Here is a 21,614-nt window from a genome sequence, read left to right on the forward strand (position 1 = left end):
GGTTCCCACAAGTGGTCCTCTGACGTCCACATATGTGCCATGGCATGCGCACACACACGCCTCCCTTCACATGAATAAGTCAATGTAATTAGAATGTTTAAAATAAAATTGGTGGTTACTTCAGGGAGAGGACCAAGCAAAGCATGTGACATGAGCCAGAGAGGTAGGAGATCTCTAGGTCCTAACCACAGACAGCGTCTTTAGGGCAATGCTGCTGTGAAAACCAACATTCTGTGGCTACGAGAGCTGCACATACACGCGTGTGCATATGTGTGTCTGCATATGCACACACACACACACACACACATAGCACTTGATCTTTTTCAACTTTTATACTAAAAGATATACTGTTTTTTATTTCGTGAATATATTTCTCACATAAGTAGATCGTGTTTTATACATTACTGCCTAAATACAAATGCTTCTAGCTTTGTCCTCATTTATTTACCTGTGAAATAAAGACAATATTTCTGTTGGGTAAAAACATGAAACATCATTTTTAAGTTCACTGTTCAGATGTCACAACGTTGCTTGGAAGTCTATCTTTAGGATTCGTGTCTCAAGGATACCATCATATATTTATTTAGTAAGTAATGAGCCTCTGACCCTCATGCAATACTTAGATCACCACTGCAGAGATTGTGTGAAGGATCTTTTTGGTGGATTTTAAGGAAGCATAATCTGTTAATTTATTCACATTTTCAACAAATATGACCAAGTTTCCCCTTTGTTATATATGTCTTTCATTATGATGAATACACTATTTCTACAGCTTGGATACCAAAGCTATTGCTTCTCTCCCTGTGTCCAGAGATTGCATCATTTGCTGGGAGTGATTTCTACTGACGTGAGAAACCACTCAATTTCTTCATTCTGAGAAAGTCTCATGTGATATTTTTAAACAGCACATCCCCTTACTTCCCACATCAATATTAGCACAGCAAATAATTCTTATTGAAAATTGAGTTGTTATAACCCCAAACAGGGATTCATTGTACACAGCTTGAAAATATTTCCTTACCAAATGATCTTGGAAAATGCAAGAAATATTGGAGAGGAGAATAAATGTTCAGGTTTTACCAAATAAAATTTGATAGGACTTGAATAGAAAAGCTGAATTCAGAGATGAAGAAACATGTTTTATATGAGACATGGACCCAAAAGGATTGATCAATGGCATTTATTGTTAAAAATTACACAAGTAGGAGCTGGAGAGATAGCGTAACAATTAGGAGCACTTGTTGCTCTTTCAGAGGACTCAGGCTGGGTTCCCAGCACACACGTGGGAGCTCAAAGCCATTTGTAACTCCAGTTTCAGGGATCAGTTACCTCTTCCAACCTTCAAGGCACCAGGCATGCATGTGGTCCACAGATATACATGCAGGCAAAACACCCATACACACAGAAATAAGATTTTAAAAACAAATTAGACAATGATTATTATAGAAACACACATGTCTATACTCTCCAAGTCTGAGTGGGTAACACTGAATTATACAATTTGGAATAAAGCCAAACATGTTTGGTTTTCATATTTCTTCATGTCATAGATGAACAACATTAAACCCACCCAATTTGTCTCGCTTACTTAGGGACAGAGTCAAGACCTAAGAACAAGATTTCTGGTTTCCCAATACAGTTCTATTTAAACAGTGCGACTCTTCAAACAACAAATAAATTCAGTGCTATCCTTAAAAAAAAAACTATTATTGAGAATAAGGAACACTCCTTGTTTCTCCACTTCCAGGAATGAAGAGAAAAGAGCTGTGATTGACCAACGCCAGTGTGTGCGCACGCAGGACCAACCCTTTCCAGGAAAGCCGAGTGTGCCATTGCAGAATCCAATACTCAGCGGAAACTCAGACCCACGTGTGGCGGGTGGTTGGTTAGCACCAGTGACATCCGTACGCACAGCTGCTCCATCACAAAACTCCAGGTTTTCTTAGAAAGCCCGAGAAACACACAACAGAGGAATGAGCTCTGTGAACGCTGGACCAAGTTTAGCAAACATCTTTCCCATGGCTGTCTTATCGCCATCCTTGGGACTAATGGATGAGCAAAGAGAGGCCCAGCTGTCATATATAGGGAAGTGAAATGCATGTTAGCCTTCAAAGCAGTTTGAGATTTTACCAAGTTCTTAACCGAAGACAGCAGGCCATCCATGATGAAGGTTGTTCTAAGGAAGAGACTTTAGTTGCCACCAGTGTCACTGTTAGTATCTCAGACAGGACAAGCAAAGTCCAGGTTCAAAGGAAAGTGATGTTCATGTACCTCCCTCCCAGCCTTGTGTTCCTCAGGCAATGAGCCGGCGGCATACCACAGCCACACGCAAAAGTCCCCTGACACACCAGTCCTGGTTCCCTCCAGCCTCAGTTATCTATTTCCCTCGCGCTTTCAGTCCTAGTTGTTAAAATCAGTGCACAGATCCTGGTCCCCTCACCGGCACGCCAGCTTTCAAAGAGGCTTGCCCTTAGAGTCAGAAAAGCTTCTTCTATCAAAAGAGAAAAAAAATGACTCAATGCCATTTGCTTAAGTTTTCCTTCTAAAGAAAATACTACGATGTTTTGGGACAAGAGACATTCTATAACCGAAATATGCCACTTACTGATGAGCCCTTAGCCCTGAAGTCCTTTGTCAACAGCTGAAGATTTACAGCCTCCTCTGTCAATGTGCTATGATGGCTCTTTGGACACCAGTACATAGACCTGTTGTAGGGGGCTGCTTGCTTGTTCCCAGCCACTCAGCCCTGAAATAACTACACAGAAACTGCATTAATTAAATCACTGCTAGCCTAGTACTCTTGATTCTCAAACCTATTTTTGCAGTGTGGTGGAATTATATAGGCATGTGCCACCATGCCCAGTAAAAAGGCCTGCCCGAAGTCTTGAGCATTTAACCACAGGCTGTCTGTGGCTTCATGGTGCAGGACACAGGATTCTCCATTAGGGGGTTCTCTAAGATAAGGAAACCTGACACTCAATGCTCCTTAAAAATAAACTCTCTCAGGGTATCTGTAGCCTCATAAAAAAGAGTTTGGCAATGCTCCTTTTGTTTCTCTTATGTGGAACACTTTGAGGAGTATAGGTATTAGCTCTTCTTGGAAGTCCTTAAAGAATTCTGCACTAAAGCCATCAAAGCCTCAAGGTCACAGTATTAAAGGAGCAGGGGTGACTAACACAGGAAGTACACTGTCCACCCCGGAACATGCAGATCCCTTCAGAGATGAATGGCCAAGGACCTCCATCCCTAACTGCAAGCTAATTCTGTCAAGATAGAAATATATAAAGAGCAGCCCTGGTTCTAACAGAAACTTGGGCCTAAGGAATCGAGGTTCCTCTCTCCTCTTCCCAGCACCTTAGCAATTTCGGAGCAGTACCCACAAGCAATCCTGTAATCTTAGTCCAGCTTCCCAGACTAAATTACATCCTTTTGCATAATCATGACTGTGGCTGCGGTTTGCTAAGCGCTCCCTTGGCAAGCGCTGTCTCAGATAACCTCCATGTGATCCCTTCCCTCACCAAGTCATCACAACACCCTGCAAGTCAAGACTGGTGCTGTGACCTCCACTTTACTCCAGAGGAAACGGGGGCCGTGGAGGGTCTGAAGCAGGAGGTCTGTGAGTGTCCGTTGTGCATTTGGTGTTGTAGAATTCCTCGCAGAAATTCTATTGTGATGGGTTATGACCTTTGCCATGCTAGCTCCCTAGTAGACTGTAAATCACATTACAGAATTTGCAGCCACTGTTCTGACCCGTCTAAGGCAAGCGGAGAGGGCCAGGGAAATGGCTCAGTCCGTACAGTGCTATACACACACACACACACACACACACACACACACACACACATTTTCCAGTAACTTTACAGCTTTTTCATTTTCATATGAATCCATGATCCAATAATCATCTTAAAACAGACTTAGAAGATTCTGGCACAGCACTGTTGAAGACTATTTCACAGTGTGATTTTACTGCACATAGGAAATCTACATTGGAGTTAAACAGCACTTTTCAGAAAGTTAGCCATGTCATTGCCCTATGTGACAAACTTTAAAAAAAGGATTTGTAATAACTTGTCACCTAGCAACTGTGGCAAACAGCTGGTGTAGCCCTCACACCTATAAATATGCTTTGGACTGGGGACCTTTCTCAGCTCGTGACTCAGCATCCCATGCTCACGGCTAGTGACCATCTGTTGATGGTAATTCCTGTTAAATTTTTCTTAGAAAGGTCAGTCAATATCTGGTTACGGACTTTAACATCTCTTAGTGTAACGTGTGAGGACGGTGTTTAATCCCTCTGTGAGTGGATACGTGGAGGGAAGGAACAAAATAAGAACAGGGAATGTCTCCCTGCACAACACTGAATTAGAGCCATGACAAAGCAAACAGGATGTGTCAACTAGAGGATTAAACAAGAAAGCTGGGGATTAAAAAATTACATAGCACTCAATTCGAAGCTTCCACCTTCTCAGACCAATAAGCCAAGGAGCAGCTTCTCCCCAGATCAGGGACAAAAAGGCGCCAGCTGAGGGCCTGTTTTTCCTACCCAGGGAAGCTGAACTCCACCTTCTGAGGGCAACTTAAGTGTTCTTTATAGATAAATACACACACAGACACACAGACACACAGACACACACACACCCCTCTGTTTCTCTCTAAATTGGAAACAGCAGAAATTGGTCTTTCCCTAAGACCGGCCTTCCTCCTATATCTTAAACAAAGCAGCGCCACTTTGGGGTGGGGAGGCATAGATGATCTAACCCACCATCTAGAAGGATGCTGTCTTTCTTTCTTCTGCTACATGTGGTGTTCTTTTCAAGTGCAGGAGGACAAGAAGCCATCGTTTTCAATGTTCCCACTTTGGTTAGTGTTTAATAACTAGATTCTATAAGCCAAGGGCTGAGCAAGGTAATGCCCCTCACAAGCAGGAGGCAAGCACTTTCTTGAGACCAGACTATAGGAGACTAAACCGTCCTTCCTTCCTCAACACCAAGGCCAAGATCTGATTCATTCCCTTCACTGTTCCTAAGCAGGAAAGAAATTTCCCAGTTCTCAAAGGACAGATCAAAATCAGAGTAGAGAAACAGGCTTCACAGAAAGCAAACTGTTAAAAAAAAAAAAAAAAAAAAAAAAAGAAAGCAAACTGTTATTGTGGAGTGGGTTTGCTAACTCCGCATTCTATTTGCCATCTTCAATTCCCAACAAACTTAGAGCCTGGGATTTATTGCAGCTCAGCTTAAGAGCAAATATCCCCTCCCTGCTCTTTGACCTTTGGTTTAGCTGTATGAAACTGGTGACAATTGTTTTCAATATGTTTCTTAGAATTGAAAAAATATAGTTAACATAATTCCTGATTTTGCTTTTTAGCAACTAGACCCACTGTACTGGGCCAGAGCAGTGCATCTAGCCCAGACTTACAGAGCTACTGAACCATTCCAAAGTGTGTCTAACATCAAGCCTAATGAAAATTAATTTTGATGTATGTGATGAAGAAGGTAACCTGGGGTATAACAAAACCGGGTGACTCTCCTGCACAGGACAGATATCAACGACCAAGCAACATGTTGGGCCATTTGGCTGTAGGTCATTCATGTCTTGGGCCTTTCTTTAAAGCGTGCATCTTCTTGCTTCTCTTTATAGGTAAGCCAGCAGTTGAATGAGATAGCCAGTAGCTTTTAAAAGAGCACACCAAATGAAGATGACCACACCCCTACCGATCATATAAACAACTGTTTCTTCAATGTGATCTCTCTGCTTTGCCGATTTTGAAAAGAAGCTATGGTGTAAACGGTGCCTGTGTTAATGGTAAATTAGCATGTTGTGATGCAATGTCAACATGAAGGGAAGATAGGTACAGAATCAACTAGGGGGATGCACAATAAGAAAAGGGATGAGGAAAGGTGACATTCCCCAAACACTGTCAGAAGTCTGGAAAGAAGCTAATCCCTAATGAGAAGTCTTACAGGAAAACAAAACTGTAAATGTAAAGTTTTCCTGCCTGATGTAGAGGATGTTTCTATAGGAATACATTTCCTCCACTTCCTTATACACACAACTACCAACAGGAATTTGCCGTTGAATGGAAAGGATTGGTCTTTCGGTGTATCTGAGTTAGAATACAGCAGTCAGCACGTGTAGACATGAAGGGCAGCCTCGGAAGAGTTCTTTAGAGTCTATCTACTGCTTCCTTCCCACACACTATCAATCTGCTCCAGAAGCTGTCCTTGTTAAATGTATATTCGTGAGTGAAATGGAATACAATACAACTAAAGGAGTCTGGGACAGTCTAGACTGAACCCTACTAGTGACAGTGGTGCCTGCTCATCTCAGCCCCTTCATTCTTACCTGTGGGTGCCACCTATCTTTGCCTATCTTTGCCACCAGGGTTCTCAGCTGGCTCAAGTTTCCGCCAACGATGGGCAGGGGAATTTAATGAGGGCCACCTGCAATTTATGTGTGTGTAAAATGTCAAGCAGTATATTGGAGATTGTCGGCTAGCCAAAAGCACTTTCAGGAAATCACTTTCAAGATATCGGAAAGCACAGGGAGGTCATGGGTGTTGCCCACCGACCACATCTCTTCAGATCTGGGGGGCCTAATCTCTCCTCTTCTCCACTAGGGTCATAGTTTACTGTAAAATGATTTTAGATGGCCTTCATCACTCACGGCTGCCAGGCAGAAGGGACACTCAGGGCTTTGCCTCTTTCCATCACCTTTTGCCATATTAAGCACAACTGCAGCCCTCCCTCCGTAGAAAAAGGATCTGCTGCAGTCTGGTGATGCCTCTTTGAGACACTACTACAGGTCACAACACCAGTTCTTTAATAGACCTGGCTGGTATTTACCCAGTGAGTGAAGACTACTCCCGGAGCATGCCAACTCTACAAAAATAAGGCTAAAGTAGGAAAGTGGGCATGGCTTGAACTGGATGTTTCCCAGAGCCTCCTTTAAGGTCGCTGTTTCATCTGTATCACTAAGGAAAGGGCTAATTGATCCATGAGAAGCCAAGCACCACTACTGTCCTCAGAGCCATCGTGTTCCTTATGTGTCTCCAGGGACAGCTGGGACATTCCTGCCCCCTTGTTTCCCAATGTCAGCACCAGAACACTTTGTGACCTAGATGTACTCCAGGCATTGCTACACCCAGGGTTTGCCTCTTGCCTTTCTCAGTCTGGGATTCTGAGGCAGCAGGTGTCTGAGAAGGGAGGTCACTGAAGACACTGGAGGAGCAAAGAAGGCAAAGAGTGAAGATGGATGGATGGGTTCTGAGGAGGCTGTGGAAGAAATGGATTTTAAAAGGGAGTGTTAGGGTTTGTGGAGACAGATGGCCTTGCTCAACTTCCTCCTATCACCCAAGTCACTAGATTAGGCATTCCTATTCAGGCCAAAAAGCCTGAGGACAATATTCCTTCATGAAATCATTTTATTTTACCCCTTCATTTTCTGGTGGAGTCACAAATAATTGCTGAAAAACATAAGCAGAGTTTACAGTCAAAAATTCTTCCTCTGAGTGTCCTTCCCCATTGGTTCTTGTTATATCTAAAGAATTTAGGCAGCAGCATGGCCAGCCAAACATAGAAAACAAAAAAATACCCAGATTTTAATTGAAAGAGAAGTTTGGTGACTGAAGAAAATACCAATTTTCAAATCAACCTCTCTGCTTGGAATGTTAGCACTCTACTTTTTCAAACACAAAAATGAGGCACTATGTTCAAAACCGTACCCTTAACTAATCTTTAGAATGAACCCCTTTATGCCCTCTAGTCTTAAGTTGAAAAGCCAGGTGACTAAAACACACAATGCTCTCTGTTTGCATCTGTTGTGTTACACAAATGCGTTTTGTGCCTGAAAATCTATTATGAGTTATGCGCAAATTTAACACACATGAACCCAAGCCAATGTATAAGAGAAATCTGCATGTTGTGGCCCTGAACCACCTCTCTGGCTACTCACAGCCTTATAATATGCACGGTGTGGGCATCCTGGCTTGCCTGAGAAGCCATAAACACAGTTAGTCCTCACACCCACAGGGTCCATTTTCAAGAATGACCCAGCCCAGGCCAGACATATCTGGGGGAAAGGCTTATACTTGCACTGAAGAGATCTGGGCACCTGGTATTGAGGGTGAGAGACTGGGAGCAACCCCTAGAGATACAGCTGTACTTCTCATTCAACGCAGTCTGTGGCCTCGCACTAATGCACACATGGGCTTAAACAATTGTACAAAGTGTCAAGAGAAGGTGAGCTGAACACACCCCCTGGAGTCCCATTGGAAACTGGAATAACACATAAACTTTCCATACTAGACCCTCCAGGAGCCCATTCCACAGCTGTCTGGGGAGCTGGGAAGCAGGTGCCCACACAACTGAGCCACCATCGAGGGAGGGGTAGATTCTCATGTCCCGTCTGCCATGAGGATGCACACAAGATCACAGTGACTGACATTTGAACTCAGTCGTGACCCAATTAATGTTGCTTAAGGATGTGTGTCACTTATATATTATTATTATATATATCTACTTCCTGGAATTTAACAATGGCCCTTCACACCATTAGGGCAGGCACTACGATCAACTATTAATAAACGTAACCTCAGCCGGGTGGTGGTGGCGCACGCCTTTAATCCCAGCACTTGGGAGGCAGAGGCAGGCGGATCTCTGTGAGTTCGAGACCAGCCTGGTCTACAAGAGCTAGTTCCAGGACAGGCTCCAAAACCACAGAGAAACCCTGTCTCGAAAAACCAAAAAAATAAAAAAATAAAATAAACATAACCTCATGAAACTGAAAAGCTTGTGTAGGGGGAAGGACACCCTACCTTTGTCATCTGGACAAAGCAGCAGCCTACAGAATGGAATTTTTTTTTTTATCAATTCCACGTGTGAAAGACGACTAATATATAAAATATATAAAGAACTCAAGAAACCAGATATCAAAAAACCAAATAGTCCAATTTAAAAATGAGGTACAGATCTAAGAAAGGTGTTCTTAATAGAGGAAACTCAAATGGCCGAGAAACACTTTGAAACTGTAGTGAAGGACAGCATGTTTGTCCCGTCGACCATTTAACAAATACAACACAATGAGAATGGCACTGTGCCCATTTCTAGGCCCAGGTCTTAAGGAAATGGCAGTTGATTCTTCCTCCCTTCCAATCTCCTCACTCCCTACTTAGGAAAACCATAGTGCATAGCCCATCTCATTTATAAGTGGCACAGTTAATCTCAATAATGACTAGAACATATGGGCAAAGCTCAGTAGGATACGCTGGCGGGCATTTTTAAAACATTCTCATACTGTTTAGATGCCACTGGAAAGTACTTTAAAGTGGAAAATAAAAAAATACATCTATGTGTATATACACATACCATACGCTAAACATACCTGTCAAAAAATTCACCAAACAAGTATAATATAATTACATTATATATGTATGATTATACATACCATATAATTACATCAGGATTCTGGGGTTAGAGCTGATCTTTTCTACTTTGTTCTTTCTTTTCTGCATTAACATTTTTATCTCCCCCAAATAAATAACTAAAGTTTCCTTCAGCAGATCATCTTCAGTGGGAAGACTTCTTTAGAAATACATTCATGATAGTAAATGAGACTGGTCCTTCAAGAAAAGATCCATGCCCCCATGCATTCTACACAACCTGGAAATACACATCACGAAGAAGTGAAAACATGAAATGTATTTTGATGCCAAGTTACCATTAAGAGTCAAAAGGCTTGTGGTACCAAAACGAGGATAGCCCACCCAATTTCAACCTTGCTCTGTCAGTCAGTAGGGATAGATAGACTTGCCCACAGTCTGCCACAGATACTCTGTGGTCCTTTGGCATTAAATGATAGAGACCTTCATCATATTTAGTGATGGCAACAAAGACTGTATCACCATTTACTGATTAGAAACCAGCTTCACTGGGGCGGGAATGCCAGAAATCTGTTGGGTCCCTGCAGGGTTCAGGAAGCAGGTCACTGGTTCAGTAGCGGTTAAGATATTGCCCACAAAACAAACTCCCCTGCAATAAGGACAGACTGTAGTGTTCTACATGTTCTTAATCAGGTTCAAATATTAGCCCAGCTGGGTCAAAGTAGGATTTCAAGAGTGATAAATATTTTCCACGATTGTGTGGGAGAACAGATAAAGATAAATCATTAATTCCTTCAACCAAAGTTGAAAAATATCCGTGGTGCCTTCAGAATAGAGAATATGTAGCCTTTATTCAAACTAATGCTGATGCTGATGTTGGCCCATCATCATTTGCGTGGCCTCCACAGGTTCATGAGAGCCACAGTGGGAATTCTCTAACTCTTCAGGGTCCCGCGCACGCCTCCCCCACTTATCTGCAGAGTGCTCAGAATCCCTTCTCTTACAGCCTTGTCAGCTTCAGCTACACGTACACCACCCGTCAGCACTCATTTCCAAATGAAAGGCAGCACGAATACATCCAAGGACACAAAAACTTAAATATGTTTACTCATAGGAATCCACCTCAACTGAAGGGCAAAGTACACCAAGCTGGCTTTGACGCACCTGGTCACATTTCTATGTCAGGTCTAGATTTTTAAGAAATGGCATTCTCAATGGATAGACCACATCCATGACATAAAATCACACCTAAAATCCTTCTAGTGTGAACTATTATAACAATGAAATTATTCTTGAGTTTCCAATCAATTTCTTTTAATCTTCCAAAATTAAAATTCAATGCAATCACTAATAACATTTTCATACTAATTGGCCGATTGTGTGTTTAAAAGAGCCTTGGATTTCTTAAATACAACCACCCTTCAACAACCCAGAAACAAATCCAGGCTAGACAAGACTAGTCTGAAACCCTCAAGTCTAGAATGCTCTAAGATCTGAAACTTCCTAAGGGCTGACATGATCCCACAAGTAAAATCTGCCACCCCAGACTTCATGGTCACAATGCAAGCACACTAAAAACACCAAGAAAGCTAAATTTTAGCATGTATAATACATTAGTATAATACATGTGTAGACATGGATCCTACCCCCAAGATATGCTAATTACAGATAGGCAAATATGCCAAAATGTAGAGAAGGGACAGAAGACCCTGAAATCCAAGACTGCTGGAGCAGGAATTTCAGAGATGTGATGCAACAGTCCCCACCACTCTAGAGCAGAGAACAAAAGAAAGATCTGGAAACACATTGAATTCACAGTTCTAGAGTCCCGGTGACGTTTGCAAACAAGCTTGTACATCTTCACTACACTCCAAGTAGAGGACCAGTAACACCCGAGTCCAGATCTACCACAGTGTCCCTGTAAAGACACCAGAGCGTCAGCACGTACACCAGGTGTTGGCTCGTGTTGCCACTTTAAAGTGTATCCTTGGCCCTGTGGCCTGAAGTGCTCTTACTTAGGGATTCTTTCACCCCGGGGCCATCTTCCACCTCAGACCCTTTGCTCCAAGACAGCAGGGTCCGCACCTACCACCCCATCACTGGTACAGCCACAAGTCAAGGAGTCAGAACTCAACAAATGTCTGCTGTGTAAACAGGTAATTGTGCAGAGATAACTACCCAGTTAGAGTGTCTACATGACAAGACACACAAGCATAAAACAAGTTCCACGTTTGGATGGATCCCATCCTCATGCCTCAGGCCTATCTCCTTCTGTGTCATCTGGAATCAGGGATAGACGATTCACCCACATCCGATCACCCATTTAATCATGGTACTTAACAGGGCCAGCCTGGCTGCCACTCTAAGGCAGGAACCAAATGAGCTCAGATAAGGAGCCGCAGGCTGCAGGTTACCGCATAAGCTTTCCCATAAACCTGGAGCTACTCTACCTTCCAGGTTTTCCCTTTCTTCTTTGCCATCCGGTGCTTCTGGCTTAGATATCTATTTACCTTCTGCAGCTGCTTCACTAAGGTTTCCTTGCCCTTCCCCCTCAGCTCTTGACCTTGAAACTTGTTGTGAGTCCTCCAGGGTTCTTCTAACACTGACTAACAACAAGGAGGGTTTCCTCTTCCACCTGGTGAATTTAAGATGGGACCTGGAGCCACCAGACTGTAATCCACTAGCAGCTGGTGCCTGTGAGCCTGAGGCTACACCCCAGTATGAGGCAGACATCCCTACCCTGCGGGCTACACTGCTTTTTATTGTTTGTTCGTTTGCTTGGTTTCCGAAGGGTATTTTAGTATTGATTTTGTTTTATCAAAGACAAAACTTTTATTTAGCACTCCACGAGTTACAGAGCAATCCAGGACATCCAAATGATTCCAAAATGAGACTCAAGTAACATAATCAGCCTTGATGTGAGATTCAATTAGGAACTGCTGCAATGAAGTCCAAAGGACACGTCTGTCAGCAGATTCGTGACTATAATAGTTATTTCTCTTTCAAACGTGGCACCAAAGGACTTATCCAAAAGCACATAATCTCAAATTTAGCAAGAGAAAAATTATCTACCAATTAAAAATATTTTATTTCTAGCCTAGCTTCAATCTTTCACCATTTCTCCACAGAGAAGGAAAAACCAAACAAACACATGAGACAAATCTAAAAAGAAAATCCGCCAAGTGCTGGGAATAAACATGAGCTCATCAGAATGAAAAACGAGGGCCAGGGATATGTTACCTCACAGGAGTGAGAGGGGTTCGCACGTGCAATGCAACATTTTACAGTCCCTGAGGGCAATAGTAATTATCATGTATGTATTTACGTGTGTACACACATACACACACACACACACACACACACACACACGCTCTTTTTCACCTGTTTATATTTATATATTTTTTTAATTGGTGAGACTTCCAGAGAAAAAGCTAAAGCTTGTTCGGTTCACATCACAAATAGCTCATGATATTTCTTATCAGCAGTTAGTTACTATTTAATTCTGATAATGCTGCTTCTCAGGAGAGCAGCGCTCACTCCCTTTGTGCCAGGTCTCTCTCCTTGAACCGTCAGATGATAAGGATTCCTGAGCCCCTGGTGTAAAAACAATTGATCAATGCATTTTCATTTGCTGAGTATTCCTTTAAAATGCCCAGCTGTCCAAAACTCCTCATGGAGCCAGAGGGAATGCCTAGGCGTTAGAGGAAAGGGAGAGCCTTGCTTTGGGGAAAGTTCAGAAGTCTGGGGACACAAATGTATGACACCCATGGACCAACCTATCAACCAGTGCGGATGTTTCAATGCCTCTAAAAATGTTCTCTTCGCTAGTCAATCACTGCATGGACAGTGCCACGCACTGTTACAAAGGACACAGTCGGGAGCTACACCTAGTCTCATTTTACACAGAAACTTGCTCAGTAGAATACCAATCTGTCCCTTTTTTATTTAATAGGATTTGGGAAAGATAGAAATTGGAGGACCACAGAGAAATGCAGCCTTTAAGGAAACTACCACAACTGGTTAAATAGCCACACACAACCCATACCCTCGGTCATGATTTACAAAAACGGTCTGAGGAGCCCTTGTTCCTAGAAACATCTGTTCTTTGGCAATAAGATGACCCATGAGCCCTTTCTTTGTTTTGTAATTTTCTCTCAGATTCAAATTTTGGGGACCTCAATTGGAAATCCAGTGGGAACACGGAGCTGATCCCGTCATGTCTGTCTGGGCCGGATGGGCAACTCCATGGGTACAGCTAGGCTCGAGCCAGCTTGCACTGTTGCCTGCCTGGTACTCACGCCTTAGCAGTAAGAAAGCAATGAAAACATTCACAACCAGGCACCCAGGGCAGAGAGCTAAGTGAATTTTCAAAACCCACAGCTTGAGAAATGTTTAAATATCAAAATTGATAAATTGGCTCAGTAGTCAACTCTTACAACTGCCTGTCAAATCTTTAAAATGCAAACTTTAAAAAAAAATGTGAACTTAGATTTTGACCACGATCATCTCAAGTCAAAAGAAACATCAAAAACTTCAATTAGACTCACACTGTAAATGGAGAAATGAGTTTTAAAAGCTCCAGGATGTTATTTCCTTATTCAAGGAAACATAGACACTTCTTTGCATGTATTTATTTCTGAGCTTAGATTACTAATTTTGTCTCTCTTCTGCTAGCTTCTGCCAAAGAAAATTTCCTAGAATTATAATTTTCATTTAAACACATTTAAACTTGTCACAATATGTTTAAGATGAGCAACAATGAAACAGACTCCAGACAAACAAAATGCCATAATTACCTTCTGCCTGGCCCACAGTCGTCGCCTTCAGGCATTTCTGCCCTTTAAGAATAACTGCGGCCGCACCTGCCTCCACAGCGAAGACAGCCAGACAACGCTGTCTTTTCCACTCACCGGTGGGCAGGAGAATTCTTCCCTTTCTGGAGAAAAGGGCTCCTACTCTACTCAGAAAGTCGGTGTTTACAAACTTGCTGAGTGCCTGCCTACTGCCCTGAATGAAGCAGACTGGACGGCTGTGACAGCCCCTGCTAAAAATAAAGAGGTCACCTCTCAGTCCAGGCACTCTGACAGGCAGCTGGGCGGGAGTGTTGCCCAGGGGCCCAACATTTTCCCTGAAGTCGTGTGAGAAGGTGTCACCAGGGATGACTTCACCCAGCAGCCTGCCTGCCCTCTTTCCTTTTTTTTTTTCCTGGCAAGTTCTAGGCACCTACCAAAGGTGCAGTGGCCACAGGCAGGTTGAAACCTCACTCCGGCTATCAGATCTCCTCCTTTGAGTCACAGTGGGGAGTTGGAGAGCAGACAGAGAGAGAGAGAGACAGAGACAGAGAGACAGAGAGAGGGAGGAAGGGAGGGAGGAAGGGAGGAAGGGAGGGGGGAAGGGAAGGAGGAAGGGAGGGAGGGGGAGGGAAGGAGGGACAGAGAGGAGAAGGAGGGCAACAAAACAAAGCTGTCCCAGCAGTAGGGAGCTAGGTTTGTTTGAAGGATATCTGCTGCTCAGCAAAAAGTCTCTTACTCAAAAGGAGAAAACAAAACAAAACAAAGAATGCAAAACAAAAACAAAACCCCACAAAGTCATGGGCGCAGTCAGTTGTGAGGGACACTGATTTGCAAGGAAAGCTCTCTCTGGACCATAGAGGTTCCCCAGTTCACAACAGGCACACACATGAACGTGAGCCTGTGTGCCCACGTGACCAAAAGCTCCTCCCCCTCCCACAGTGGCACTGTGGCCAGGGAGCATAGGGAGCAAGCACAGGCACATGACCCTGTGGTGGCTTTGGGGGACTTTATTCTTCAGTTCCTTGATGGGCGTTTCTCAATCTACTCCCACCACAGCGCCTTGTTTACCAAATGCCAGAGACTCCTTTACCACCACCCAATAAAAACAGAGTTAAAACCTGAACCCATTCTCTTTCTCTATTTTCCTATTAAGAACATAAGGGAAGACTCAAAAGAAGATCTAATAATTAAAAAGTGATAATTTTTCCTTTTAAAAGTGCATATGATCTATTTGTTGTGTTAGATGTCTTTTATGGGGGTATTTTACATGATGACTTTGCTAAAAATGGTTTTCCAGATCACTGAGGCATGGAAAAGTCAGAGGATTTAAAATAATTTTCTGCTTTCTTTTGGAAAATGTTGGTGATCTTGTGGTGTATGCATGCCAACTTTAACGGGCAGTGGTGGCGCACGCCTTTAATCCCAGCACTCGGGAGGCAGAGGTAGGCGGATCTCTGTGAGTTCGAGGCCAGCCTGGTCTACAAGAGCTAGTTCCAGGACAGGCTCCAAAGCTGCAGAAAAACCCTGTCTCAAAAAAAAAAAAAAAAAAAAAAAGAGAGAGAGAGAGAGAGAGATACTGAAAGGACACAGTATTTCACACGAAATGCTGCCATTAGAGACTTCAAGCCTAAGGCCTGAAATACATACACACGCCTAAGGTGGATCTATGTATCAAATGCGTAACTTATTTTTAAATAGGGCATACTTTATGGATCTGCATGTCATCCTTGCACAGGATCATGCCAATCTTCTCTGTATTATTCCAACCTTAATAAATGCCCTGCCAAAGTGAGCACTCTCAGATACGTAACTTGAAAGCCCATTCCCCTTCAGAGGTTAGTAGACCAAAGCAGAACAGCCTCTGGAGGCCAAAGCTATGCACTACGTCATGAGACACCGCAGCTTTGTAAGAGCTGAGAAGCTAAAATGCTAAGAGCGATCTCCATGACGTCAGCGCTTGCCCTGAACATAGTCAGCACCAGGGGCTAATTCCACTGTCTCGCGCTCGCTTCTGACCAGTCTAGCACTTTAATTTTACTCTGTCTCTCTCCAAGCTCCCATCTATTTCTTAAAAAGCTAGGCAGACCTACGCTTCTGGTTAGCACTGATCTGAAGACACACCCCTGAAGCATCTCTCAGTTCCAGAAGAATTCACTGACAGAGTGCCAGCAACCAGCACGAGACAGTGTCACCTCTTCGGAGCGCTCAACCCTCGGTGCATTTCCAGATTACTTGCTACAGCTGGATTCCCCTGAGGTATTTCTGTGGCATTTTGTAAAGTTCACAAGGATAAGGACGGAAAATAAGGACAGCACAAGCAACAAACCCCAGACTGTTGCTACTGGCCGGCGACTGTTCCTACTGAGACTCTGTTACTTTCTGTCCTGGAAACTAGGTACTGTGGGTCTGCTCACGCTGTTGACCTGAAAAAATAGTGGACAACCAGAACTTAAAATGACCCAAGGAAACTCTCGCCAAGATTTTCAGATGTTATCGTCGCCTCAGAAAGTTAGATGGGCTGCTGGGGACAGTCGCCTACAAGTTGGAGGCAGTGCCTCTAGCCAAAGCCAGAAGAGCCCTCACAACAGGCAAAAGTCCAAAGCTCGTGTCCCAGACATTTTTGAGGTTTTAGGTTTCCCTCTGCTCACGCTCTCCTCAAATATGTGTACATTAACTTTTAGTAATGTATTTTATTTTTCCTTTGACATTCCATATGGCCTAAAAAAAAAAATCCGTCTCCGTTCCATGGTGTCTACAGCCTCCACAAATCTACAGTATAAAAGTTTTATGTTGTTGCTATATCCTCAACAGCAGCTTCAAGGAACACTCAGACTCCACCAGGAATAACAGGGCAGACCCTACTCCCATCTCTTGGAGATTAAAAAGCAGTCTGAGCAACGAAGGGCAAAAAGCCACTGCCCTTGTAGAGTGCCCTTGTAGGCTCTTCTCATATTCCCTTCCAACTTCACCAGGTATCAACCTGGATTAGTCCCAGGCATCGCCTTCCAGGATAAAAACTAGAATGCTTACTGCATCTGAGCGAAGGAAGGCTTTGTGTTTACGTTCTGACTGAGGGGGTGTCAGCAAAGTCATTGGGCAGCTCCAGGGACTTGCAGTAAATGACACCCGGGTGTAGTCCTTCTACCTCCTGCTAGAGAGGTTTCAGACTTGATAGCTGGGTCTCCAGAAGCCACTTTCAGTAAGATGTGACCTGTGCAGTGGAGGGAAAGCCTGGCAGAGTCCTCATGACAAAGCAGCTGCCTGGGTTGGCAGACAATGAGAGCAGTCAACGACTGGATAACTTTTACTTTTTTGTAAACTGCAAGTGAGACAGACAAAAATGTTTAACGTCACTGTTCTTTTGAAATACCATTGGAGTAGCTCTCTCTCACCCATGGTTTTCTTTTCTATGTTTTCAATCACCCAGAACCAACCATGGTCTAATAATTCCAATAGGAAGTCCTATGAAGCAGCAAGCCATCAATTTCATCTTAAATCATCCTGTGATGTCCTCCATTTTCTGTGCTGGCTTTATTTCTATCCCAGCATGGGGATCATTTTTCTTTTCCAGTACCAATGATGTGTATGTTGCCTGCCCGTTAGTCACTTAATAATCATCTTGAGTTATCAAATAAACTATCAAGGTAACTGTAGTGCTTAAATCCAAGTGACCATTATTAAACCTATAATAATAGCACCAAAGCATAAGGTGCTTCCTTTAAAATGATAAGGTGAAAGTTTTTGGCTTAATAAAATTTTGAAAACCGTGCTATGATCTGCAGGACATTATAGATCTGTACTCTACCTGCTTCATAAATAAAACTTTATCATATGTATGCATGGCTGTTTTACAAAAACAATACATATAAGGTTCAGTTAATGTGTGGATTCAGACATCCACCGTGGTCTTAGAAGATACCCTCTGTGGAGGAAGAGGGACTACTGTAGTCAATCCAACGTAACCCTGCCCAAACTATTTCCCTAGACGTATAAACAGTGGACATCAAAACAAAACAACAACAACAACGCCAGTAAAACTAAGACCAAAAGTAAAGCAGAGATCCTTCCATCAGGCCGCACTGTGCGGGAGGAAAGAACTGATGTGCCCTCCTCCCCAGCTGCCACACGAGTCTGCCATGTCTGAAACATGTCAAAAATGCCACTTAAAAAGAACACTATGGGGCAAGATTTAACAACTGTACTAGATTAGGGGTCCATTTTTTATAGAGCTACTAATGCAACCACAGAGGCCCCACCCTAATTAACTTATCAACTCTTAAGTACCTCCGAGTGGCCTCACCTCCAAATATTGTCAGCATATGAATTTGCATACTGAGCTTTCCCTGGACATGGGCCTCTTTCTTGGGAGCACATCGGAACCTCAGCACTTACCCTCTGAGAAATTTTCTGTCCGTCAATCCTCACCCCCATGACCATCTGTCTCCTTGGCTATGCGTTCCCACTCTCTCTCACTGAAAAGTTAAACCCGATTTCTCCCTTCTGCTGCAGAAACCCTTACACATCAGTCTCCTGAATCATCTGTCTTCCCACTCTGTGACGTGTCAGGATAACTTCCCAGCAGCAGAAGTTGTCCCTGAGGACAGTGGACAGCTATGACCCAGTAGCTAGGGACACGGACTTTGGACCCGGATGTGGATCCTGGTGGAAAGTCACCGCTTTCCATCCCAGTGACTCTGGCAAGTTCTCCACAAATCCCTGCATGTGGGCTTCCTGGTGTGACTGAAGTGTCGTCGCCATGTGCTGAGGAAACGGCAAATGTGCTGCTGCGAACGGCACTACCCTCTGAGTAATGCTAAAAAACACACATTAGCAGTCACATTGTGGATTCCAGACTGATGGTTGGTTGGTTACCCAGGACTAACATTTGGTCAGTTATTCTAGAAGGAACCTCTTGACTCTTAAAGTCTAAAGGAACATTAACCTAAATCCCTGGTAATACCACGACATCCAAACTTAGGTACTATATGTACTCCAAAGGGAACAAGCCTTCCTTGTGCATTGTGAGCCTGGCTGTTCTCAACAGCACATCTCAGATTCGGATGATAGACAGCTACCGAAGCTTTGGGGCATCGATCACCCTCTCAGAGGCTGCAGTGGTTCAGTCTCTGTGCACACGCTGTGCTGGCCCAAGTCTACAGGGCACTGAAAACAAACAAGGCAGGCTACCTTAAGGAGGTAATTTCTGAATAGTGTCATTCGGTGCCAGTTCAGGCAGCTACTGGGGATAGGCATGCCACAAAGAGGCAGAGGTCTTGTCAGCTGATGTCAGGCAGGGTATCCTGGAATGTTTGTGGCTGTTAGGGAAGGCCCATTCTATTTCAGGGGCCTTATCTCGGCCCTTCTCACAGTCCCTCAGCCGGCTGCAGCCAAGTAAGTAAGCACATCCGAGGTGTGGCTTGGCTCCCTAGTTGGCCCTCAGGCACCTGGATCTCCAGGGGAGTTTCAGGGATTTTCTTGTAGGTAGAAATCTGGCAGGGGTAGCTAAAAGATCCTCTATAATCCACAAGTCCTCAGCACCAAGACTCCTAGCCCTTTCCCTGGGACCTGGGGGAAGCTCTGCAAGCCTGGCTGGGATGGGAGCCTTCCTGCCTCAGTTTACACAGTCAGGTGCCTTCTGGATTCTTTCTGTATCTTCCTCATGGGTCAGAGCCAGAGTTCTCCAGGTCCCTTCGGGGCTCTAATAATCTTAATGTTTTATCCCCTCTAACTCTTCACCCCTTGATCTCAGGTCAGCTCTCCCTTGCAGAGCAGACTGGATGGATCCCTCAGCCAGGGCCTCCTGAGGTGAGCACGTTCCTCCAGCCCCTGCTGCTGCATCTTCTCTGCGTTTCTGGAGGTAATGCCTTGTGATGGGCACCTCCATCTGGGTTTTCCCAAGAGCACCTTAGAACATCAAAAAACTCCCAGATACAATCGCATCATTTGCCGCCTACCCTTTCCTCATTCCCACCCCTTCCATGAACCTCTGCCTGCACGCTCTCAAATTATGGCCCCTTTCTTCAGTTGTTTTTACACACACACACACACACACACACACACACACACTTCTAAATATATAAATACAACCTCCTCAGTCCATATAATGTTACATACACCCATATACACACATACATACACATGCACACATATGACTTCAGGGATGACTACTTGGTATTGGGTAACTAATTGGTCTGCCCCTCCGTGGAGAAGACTATTTCTCCTGCTCTCAGCCTACAGTTGCCTATAGCTCTTCGTCTAGGGTTGATGACCATGCTAGTCACTAAGCCTTGGTTGCAGGAACTGTGTTGTAAATGTATCAGCTGGGACTGGGAAACACATTATTTCTAATATTAGCACTCAGTGCCACAAAAATCCCCCAAATGCACCATTCACAGTAGTGTCCACTGGCCATCCGTTCTAGGGACTGAACACCCTCTTCTAGCCTCTGGAGACACTGCACACACATGGTGCACAGGCATGCATACAGGCAAACCACTCATGCATATAAAATAAAAACATTTAAAGGTGCAGTGCTAAAACAACCTTAGCAACTGTCTCAATGTTTCTGGATTGCTGTTAGTCAGAAGGGACAACATAGAGGTCATAAAAGGTACCAAGAGGGAGAGACTGACAGCAACAGTCCACAGGACATTTCCTCCCTCCAGATCCTGACTCAGGCGGAAAGACAGGCCCTTCTCTCGCTGCCCATACTCCACTGGTGTCAACAGAGAATTCATTTTCCACAAAAGTTCAGAGGACACTGTGTACACTTTGCACCAGTGGGATTAGGAAGGACACCAGTATTAGGGCCAGAATACTTCTGGAGCGACGTGAAAACAAAACAAAACATTTTTCTCCTTGGATGAAAAACAAAGTAAATCAAAGGATTTACTTTACATGTGTGCACATGGCACAAACAATACCACTCAGTACTGTCAGTCTGCTGGCTAACCAAGTGTCCCAAGCAGGTGCCTCTCTCCTGTTCTGGGGTTGGTGGAGTCACACTGAGACCCACCCTGGATTCCTGGTTCTGACAACAACAACACAAAGATATTTTTCTCTCAAGGGAGATGTTATGCCAAATCTTAATACAGAAAAGATATAGCAACAGCAAAACTTAGACATGCTCTTGAAGTCCCAATGGAGTTCACGTAAGGCACACGGCCTCAGTCTAAGGGCAATTGACACAGACCTGTGGACCTGCAAACCAGATAGGATCAGCATGGCTAGACAGTGAAGAGGAGAAAACGGAGCCTTCCCCTGCTGTCTTTCTTCATCCTTACACCGGACTCCACCCCTGTCACTCTCTTTGCTGGAAGCATCACACACGAACTTTCCCTCCACATTCTTTCCAGCTAAACACAGCAACTCTGGAAAAACCACCATATCAACCTCTCCCACATCTGAGCTCTGAGCACTGCCTATCTGTCTGTTTTCTAGAAATA

At 44.0% G+C, this 21,614-nt stretch overlaps 1 protein-coding gene and 1 non-coding gene across 3 annotated transcripts in view; both read right to left on the reverse strand.

Moving 5' to 3' along the window:
- Positions 1 to 21,614, reverse strand: part of Retreg1 (reticulophagy regulator 1) — a 125,262-nt gene that overhangs the window by 11,701 nt on the left and 91,947 nt on the right. The window contains exon 1 of one of the 2 annotated variants that reach the window (XM_075975822.1): positions 14,173 to 14,389. The exons of the other annotated variant lie outside the window; for it this stretch is intronic. Within the exon in view, the coding sequence (XP_075831937.1) occupies positions 14,173 to 14,207 (35 nt within the window). The 5' untranslated portion in view covers positions 14,208 to 14,389. Of the gene's footprint in view, positions 1 to 14,172; positions 14,390 to 21,614 lie in introns of those variants that run through there. 2 annotated transcript variants of the gene reach the window in all.
- On the reverse strand, positions 15,860 to 15,963 carry LOC142853190 (U6 spliceosomal RNA). The gene has a single exon (XR_012911116.1). It is a non-coding gene; the product is annotated as a U6 spliceosomal RNA (small nuclear RNA).

Source organism: Microtus pennsylvanicus, chromosome 6 (genome assembly GCF_037038515.1).
Source record: "Microtus pennsylvanicus isolate mMicPen1 chromosome 6, mMicPen1.hap1, whole genome shotgun sequence".
NCBI classification, from domain to species: Eukaryota; Metazoa; Chordata; class Mammalia; order Rodentia; family Cricetidae; genus Microtus; species Microtus pennsylvanicus.